Source organism: Arachis hypogaea, chromosome 4, assembly GCF_003086295.3.
Source record: "Arachis hypogaea cultivar Tifrunner chromosome 4, arahy.Tifrunner.gnm2.J5K5, whole genome shotgun sequence".
Taxonomy (NCBI): Eukaryota; Viridiplantae; Streptophyta; class Magnoliopsida; order Fabales; family Fabaceae; genus Arachis; species Arachis hypogaea.
Window position 1 is genome coordinate 100,204,251 of NC_092039.1, and position 7,890 is coordinate 100,212,140.

Consider the following 7,890-nt stretch of genomic DNA (forward strand, 5'->3'; position numbering starts at 1 on the left):
GAATATGCGTTTTATCAATTAAAATATGTATAATTTATAAATTCAAAGAATAACAACATGGGGATGTAGCTCAGATGGTAGAGCGCTCGCTTAGCATGCGAGAGGTACGGGGATCGATACCCCGCATCTCCAATTCAAATTCAAATTTTATTTTTACCCGGTTCGAACCGGAATCCGGCCAGTTTTCACCTTGTGGTAAACGACGTCGTTTCGTTCATGGGAAAAAAAAATAGAGAACCCTAGGTCGGTTCCCCAAAGCTCAGCAGTACTCACTACTCAGTTACTCACTTACTCAACATCTCCTTCCTCTCGAGCTCCTCCCTCACATAACGAAATGTATATTTTCAAATTCAAACCTTTGTTTTTAACTCATTTGTAGGGTTTAAAACCTATTTCTCTCCTCTCCTTAGCCCTCACATTCAAGGTATGAATAATTATTTGCTCCTTGAACTATTAATTCTTCTTGTTGTTGCCATGCTATTTGTTTTGTTGCTGTTGTTTCTGCATAAATTTACGATGCTGATCTGCTAATTGCTTAAATTTTCCTGTTGTTGCTGCTTCTAAATTTATGTTCTTGTAGCTAATTTTGATATATGCTTTTGTAATATTTTTATCACTAATTTTTACTTGGTTGATAACTTCCAAGTTAGACTTGATTTAACAGTTATGTTAGTTGCAGCAGAAGATACTTTCATTCAGCCATTCATCATGTCTTTTCATATTTCTCTGTTGCAGTTCTTTTTTTTTTTTTGGTCAAGCAGTTACTTCCAATTACAATGACTCAATGAGACCTTACTATTGAACATAGAGCCCATTAGAGATTATGTTTTGTATAAGCCCAGTTGTAGCCCAAATATGTTTCTTCTTTTGAGTCGTCACTGCGATTGCGAAGCACCCTCCTCTCTCCCCTGAGAAACAAAAACCAAACCTGAAAGCTTTTGCCATCGTCTTTCCGTGTGTGAAGGCATGACAATGCAGAGTAGCGGCACAGTTGGAGTGAAGAGAGTGTTCATAGGAGCAGGATGCAACAGAATAGTCAACAACGTTTCATGGGGTGCTTCTGGTTTTGTCTCTTTCGGAGCTCACAACGCCGTTGCTATATTCTGCCCCAAGGTCCCTTCTCTACTGTTCTTTTTCTTTTTCTCTTTTTTTTTTTTAAATTACTTATTACTTATTTAATCCATTTTTCATTCAGTTACCTTTTGTCTTAAAGTTCGTATTTTCATTTTACTTATCTGTTGTTCAGAGTGCAAATATTTTGACTACTCTTCCGGGTCACAAGGCAGTTGTGAATTGCACACACTGGTTACCAAGCAGCAAGTTCCTATTTAAAGGTAACCCTTTTTCTTTTCAATCTTCCTTCTACTTGAAGTCTACAAGTTAATGTTTTTTTTTTTTTACCACAACAAAACTGTAACTGTATTATAGATTATTTAGCATGACAATAGATGTGGTGATATGATTTAGGAGACTTGTTTCAATGTTGAATGTGTGATTAACCAGTAATAATAATAATAATATGCTTCTCGCATAATCTGTTTTTAATGTGCAGCAAAACAGTTGGAGCAGCATTATTTGCTATCTGGAGATGCAGATGGTGCTATTATTTTGTGGGAACTGTCCCTTATTGATGGAAAGGTGCGGTTTGTTCCATTCCCCCCAAAAACCCCAATCTTCAATTGTGTGCAACTAACTTCTGAGATGCAATTGTTAGTTTGAAGCTTTATTTGACTGTGTTTTGCATTTTTTTTTTTTCTCTTTGATCTGTTCTTAGTGGAGGGAAGTGTTGCAAGTACCAAAATTACACAAAAAAGGTGTTACATGCATTAGTGGAATTATGCTTTCCCAAACTGAGGCATTGTTTGCATCTACTTCCTCAGATGGCACTATTTGTCTATGGGAATTGGTATTTCCACTGACACGCAATGGTAAACCCTTATTCCATATGACATTCACCTTTATTGTTGCCATGCTTGTACTTCTCTACATTTATTGATATTTCCTTGATCATTGTAGGTGACTGTAAATTGTCATTGCTGGATTCTTTCTCCATTGGTTCCAAATCTATGGTAACCTTGTCGATGGCGGAATTGCCTGGAACTGGTGGGCAGATAGTCCTTGCTACGGGAGGGTTGGATAACAAGATCCATCTTTATTGTGGAGGAAGGACAGGAAAGGTATTTTGATTCCCATAATTATATTAATGTGAACCTTTATTTTTATTTTATTTTATTTTATTTATCCACTGTTGTATGTGCTCAAGTTATTTATTTACTTTTGTTTTACGTATGAACTTAGCTTGTACATGCATGTGAGCTGAAAGGACATACAGATTGGATTCGGAGCTTGGACTTCTCACTGCCTATAAGCATCAATGGGGACGCAAACAATATTTTTCTGGTGAGTTCGTCTCAAGATAAATGCATACGAATTTGGAAGATGGCGCTACGGAGCTCTATTACCACTGGAAAAGGCATATACAAGAAGGAAGAAATAAGCCTTTTATCCTATATAGAAGGTCCTGTACTTGTAGCTGGTTCATCCTCTTTTCAGATATCATTGGAATCTCTTTTGATCGGACATGAGGATTGGGTATATTCAGTCCAGTGGCAGCCCCCTTTGGTTGATTCTGTGGAAAGGGATGCCTATTACCAACCACAAAGCATCTTATCGGCTTCTATGGACAAAACTATGATGATCTGGCAACCTGAAAACAATTCTGGTGTCTGGATGAATGTCGTCACTGTTGGGGAACTAAGCCATTGTGCTCTGGGGTTCTATGGTGGTCATTGGAGCCCAAGCGGAGATTCAATCTTAGCACATGGTTATGGTGGTTCATTCCATCTTTGGAAAAATGTTATCAATGATAATTGGCTGCCACAAAAGGTTCCCTCTGGTCATTTCGCATCAGTGACGGATGTTGCATGGGCCAAATCTGGTGATTACATTATGTCTGTTAGTCATGACCAGGTATTTAAAAAATATATTCATCCACAAAAGCTTTACTATTAATCAATTGTGTTTGTCAACTTTTCTCTTATAATTTTCAATTTAAAAGTGGCTTGCACGCCAAATCTACGAGTGATGTTTAACTAGTTTGATAATCTTGGCAATCTGTACTTGCTAATGTATTTTCTTTTTTCAGATCATTCTAGTCTTTGCTGCTGCCTGCCAGTTGTCAAATAATAACTCTGAACATTTGCCTGTTTAATTCTGGCTCTGAAAAAATTTGTTACTATGTATTAAAATTGCAGACAGCTAGAATTTATGCTCCATGGAAAGTTGAGGCATCTCTAAAGAAAGGGGAGTTCTGGCATGAAATAGCAAGGCCTCAGGTACATGGGCATGATATAAATTGTATGGCAGTTGTTCATGGTAAGGGAAATCATCGTTTTGTAAGTGGAGCTGATGAGAAAGTTGCACGAGTGTTTGAAGCTCCATTATCATTTTTGAAGACATTAAACAATGCTTCTCTGCAGAAGAATTGTTCTTCTGATGATGTCCTCACAGATGTTCAGATTTTGGGTGCAAATATGTCTGCTCTTGGACTATCACAGAAACCTATATATGTTCATGGTTAGCTATTTTGTTGAAATTTGAAATTTGAAATTTATGATGTTAGACTTTTCATATGGTGAAACAATTACAAGTCTGTTCTGGTTCATTGGTCCTTAAAAAAATTGACTTGGTTCTAATTTTTAATGCAGCTGTACATGAGGCCCCTCTGAGAGGTGTGGCTGATGGTCTTGATACCCTAGAAACCATTCCGGATGCAGTTCCAACCGTGTTCTCTGAACCTCCAATTGAGGATCAACTGGCTTGGAACACACTGTGGCCTGAAACACATAAACTCTATGGTCATGGAAATGAACTATTTTCTTTATGCTGTGACCATAGGGGTGAGCTTGTTGCATCATCATGCAAGGTATGTGGTGTCGCACTATCTATACGCAGTGATCCTGTATAATTAGACAAAGGATTTAGTGTTACATGTAAATCTTTTCTGGCTGGAATTTTTATTAATTAAGGGATTAGATTCTGCTTATCAGCGTTATTCTTTCATCCACTATATTATTTCTATGTTATTTGGTAGTTATTGCCTGCTTGTTTTATGCGTTGCAGGCGCAATCTCCAACTGTGGCAGAAGTATGGCTTTGGCAGGTGGGTTCATGGAAATCAGTTGGCCGCCTGCAATCTCACAGCTTAACAGTAACACAGATGGAATTCTCACATGATGACAACTTTCTTTTGACTGTCTCAAGGGATCGCCAGTTCTCCGTTTTTACAATTACAAGAACAGGTAACAAAACAGATCATGGACTTTATAGGATGAAGGCATGTGGATTTGCATCATTTTTGCATTATTGTTCAGCAATGTAAATCAAGACAACAATAGTGTAGAAGTTAAATACTATAATATTATTTAGTGAACACCTATATTACAGCAAGAAATGTAGGTCTGCGTAATCCTAACAACTCAAATGTGGTTTGTAGGCACTGATGAAATCAGCTATAGTCTTCTTGCAAGGCAGGAAGGACATAAACGAATTATCTGGTCATGTTCTTGGAATCCACATAGTCATGAATTTGCAACAGGCTCACGGGATAAGATGGTGAAAATCTGGGCCATAGAGAAGGAATCGTCAGTCAGATCGCTTTTGACTTTACCTCAATTTTCAAGTAGTGTGACTGCACTATCTTGGATTGGCCTCCAAGATCGGAGAAACAATGGACTTCTAGCCATTGGAATGGAAAATGGTCAAATAGAACTGTGGAGACTATCTTACAACAGAGCAGATGATGGGAGCATTTTGGCACCAGGTTTGGCTGCCACACTTGCAGTACGTGTTGATCCATTTATATGCCATGCCTCTACTGTAAACCGTCTCGCATGGAGGAAGAACGACGAAGATCATATGAGTATGCAATTGGCTTCATGTGGAGCTGATAATTGTACAAGAGTGTTTGACGTAACTGTTGAGTAATTAGGCTTCTTAACCTTACTTTTTTATTTTTAATACATATGTAGAATATTTTTTAATTGTTCCTGATATAGCTATGTCTTAGAAAATGTCCCTGCTTGCATTGTTTATGCTGAAAAATGCCTGTTATTGATTTTGCTGAATAATTAGTAGTGTTGTACCCACCATTTTCAGCTGTCTGTTTTTACCCCCTCCCTCCTCCCTTTTCTCGCCGAAAGATGTTTATATTCATTTTGTTGTTTGGAGAAGTTTAGGAACCAACTTCTCTGGTAGCTACCAAATTGTCAACTATGACTCTCCCTTCCTCTTGTTAGATTAAAAGAGATTAAAAATATTATGTTTAAATCTTTTGCTAGCTAGTAATATAATATTGTAAGCATTATTAATTCATTACAAAATGTTGAAAAATGAGTCTTTAAGAAATTTAATCAGTATGCTTCTTTATCTCTGAAGAGATGTAAATTTGACTTTTTGAATCGTTATTTACGCAAATATTATGCAAAAGCTAATAACAATAAACTGACATTTCTGTAATTTTCCAATACACTTCTACAGCATAACAATAGGAATATAATAACGGAAAAGCTCTGCATACAAGCCATTAGGGCTTGTATGCTTTACAAGTTTATTAAACAATAAAGTTAAAATACGCGCCCCTCCACGTATGTTGATTACATGCGCTATATAATATCCCGCGTATATCTAACTTCCAAATTTAAAATATTTGTTTCCTTCTTCGTTTTCGTTATTTTGAGATTTGCTTGTTCTTCTTCTCGCGCGTCTTCCCTCATTCTTCTCCATCGATCTTTTCCTCTTCTTTTCTCACTGGTATATTCTTCGTTTACGTTATCTTTTTCTCTCTCTGCAACTCGAGCTTCGTTTTCTCTTTTGATTTGTTGTTTTCTGAAATCAAAGTTTGAACTCGTTTTGAAGATAATGGATCCTTCAAGCTCAGATTGTGTGCTGAATCCAGGCGAAGTGGATTATGGATCTAACGAAGTTCCTGAGGTTTGATTTACAGTAATTTGTATAGCATTGTGTAGTTTAAAAATTGCTCAACATTGTTTAATTACCTGGAATTTATAGCAGACGCTCGAGTGTAGATCAATTCTTCTTTGGGTGTATTTTAGCTAGAAGTGTGGGTGTATATACACTTTACTAGTTTTTTGTTATTTTTAATTGAGTTGTTGTTGTTCAGGTGTATTATATCAGACATGATTGGGTGTGTTTTTAGTTTTTGACATGGTGTATTCTGCAGCCTGTGTATTGACAGTTTATGGCTTTAAAGGTCATTCTGTAGTTGAGTTGTTTCTGTTCGGGTGTATCATATTAGACATGATTGGGTGTATTTGTATCATATTTATGGGTGTATTCACAGTTCTGACACGGTGTATTGTGCAGCCTCTCTCGGTTGTTGATGACGAGCTTGTTCCGAAGGTCGGAATGACCTTTACCACCCTTGAAGATGCCGGAAAATTTTACAGGAACTACGCCAAGGCTGCAGGTTTCTCTACAAGAGTTCGGTGCACAAATAGGAAGGGAAACGAGATTAAGAATCAACTGATTACATGTAGCAGAGAGGGAAAATGGAGATCTAAAATATCTCCAACCGAGAAGACCAATCCGACAGCCGGTTTAAACTGTCCTGCAAGAATTTATATACACACATTGAAGGATGTCGGTGCTTGGATCATTTCAAAGGTTGTGCTGGATCATTCACACCCCTGCTGTCCAAGCAAAGCAGAGATGCTCAAACAACACAGGGAACTAAGCATGTCCATTCGTCGTACGATAGAGAATAACGATGAGGCCGGTATCAGACCAAGCAAAACCTACCAATCATTTGTTGCGGCTGCCGGGGGTCACCGCGAGTTAAATTTTATCGAAAAGGACGTGAGGAATTACATTACCAGGGAAGTGCGGAATGTTTCCGAACAAGAAGATGCAAAGGAATTCGAGAAATATTTCTTAAGAATGAAAGAGAAGAATCCGAATTTCTTTTTTGAGCTCGAACTCGAGGAGGATCAATCGATTAAGCTGGCTTTTTGGGCCGACGCAAGAAGCAGAGTCGCCTTTGAGTATTTCGGAGACATCATTTCATTCGACACCACCTACAATACAAACAGGTAACAAACTGTCCCTGTTTATGATGCTAAATTAATTTATTTTTACGAATCCGCAGCAGAGGTGTATATTGGCCGTTTCATTGGGTGTATTCGAAGCATTTGTTGGGGTGTACCTAATGATTTTGCATTCTGGACCATGGTAATTCGTTTCAGGTATAATTTGGTCTGTGGTTCTTTTGTCGGGGTGAATCACCACGACCAGTCAACACTTCTCGGATGCTCTTTAATGAAGAACGAAGAAATTGAATCATTCAAATGATTATTTCAATGCTGGCTTCGTTGCATGGGAGGAAACGCTCCGAAAGGGTTTCTCACCGATCAGTGCGCATCAATGAAAAGGGCTTTAGAGGCCTGTATGCCAACAACAGTTCACCGCTGGTGTATTTGGCACATCATGAAGAAGATTCCAAGCAAATTAAACGGGTACAAGGGACATGCCGATATCGAACAACAAATGAGCCATGTTGTTTGGAACTCTCATAGCAAAGACTCATTCGATAGGAATTGGAACGATTTTCTGCTGAATTTTGGTCTTGCGGACAACAAGTGGCTTTCAGGTAATGTGTTTTTAAAATCTGCAGCAGAGGTGTAAATTGCACTATCTCTCGGGTGTATTTTACAGTCTGTGTTTGGGTGTATTATGCAGATCTGTACGAAGACCGTCACATATGGGTTCCTATCTATCTGGACCACCACTTCTGGGCAGGGATGAGCACACAAAGGAGCGAGAGCATGCATTCATTTTTTAACAAGTACATCACCCGGAACAGCTCGCTCATTCA

At 38.2% G+C, this 7,890-nt stretch overlaps 1 protein-coding gene and 1 non-coding gene across 3 annotated transcripts; both read left to right on the forward strand.

Moving 5' to 3' along the window:
* Window positions 1–59: 59 nt before the first annotated feature.
* Window positions 60–132, forward strand: TRNAA-AGC (transfer RNA alanine (anticodon AGC)). The gene has a single exon. It is a non-coding gene; the product is annotated as a tRNA-Ala (tRNA).
* An 84-nt stretch (window positions 133–216) lies between these two features.
* LOC112797048 (elongator complex protein 2) lies at window positions 217–5,149 on the forward strand. 2 transcript variants are annotated; one of them, XM_025839796.3, is made up of 11 exons: window positions 217–424; window positions 736–1,113; window positions 1,247–1,334; window positions 1,553–1,638; window positions 1,775–1,928; window positions 2,017–2,177; window positions 2,299–2,970; window positions 3,255–3,576; window positions 3,708–3,925; window positions 4,123–4,300; window positions 4,495–5,149. In XM_025839796.3, exons 2-11 carry the CDS (start codon window positions 967–969, stop codon window positions 4,983–4,985), a joined length of 2,517 nt encoding a protein of 838 aa, XP_025695581.1. In that variant the 5' UTR covers window positions 217–424; window positions 736–966; the 3' UTR covers window positions 4,986–5,149. The 2 variants fall into 2 exon arrangements, with proteins under 2 accessions (XP_025695581.1, XP_025695580.1); XM_025839795.3 differs by having other exon boundaries at window positions 255–424; window positions 965–1,113.
* Window positions 5,150–7,890: the final 2,741 nt, after the last annotated feature.

What these genes read in the sequence shown, in the direction of transcription:
- LOC112797048 (XM_025839796.3), top strand. Translation starts at nt 967, where the DNA reads ATGACAATGCAGAGTAGCGGCACAGTTGGAGTGAAGAGAGTGTTCATA. An exon ending in TTGTTGCATCATCATGCAAG is followed by an intron (nt 3,926 to 4,122) that starts GTATGTGGTGTC and finishes TATGCGTTGCAG; the next exon opens with GCGCAATCTCCAACTGTGGC. An exon ending in TTTTACAATTACAAGAACAG is followed by an intron (nt 4,301 to 4,494) that starts GTAACAAAACAG and finishes TGTGGTTTGTAG; the next exon opens with GCACTGATGAAATCAGCTAT.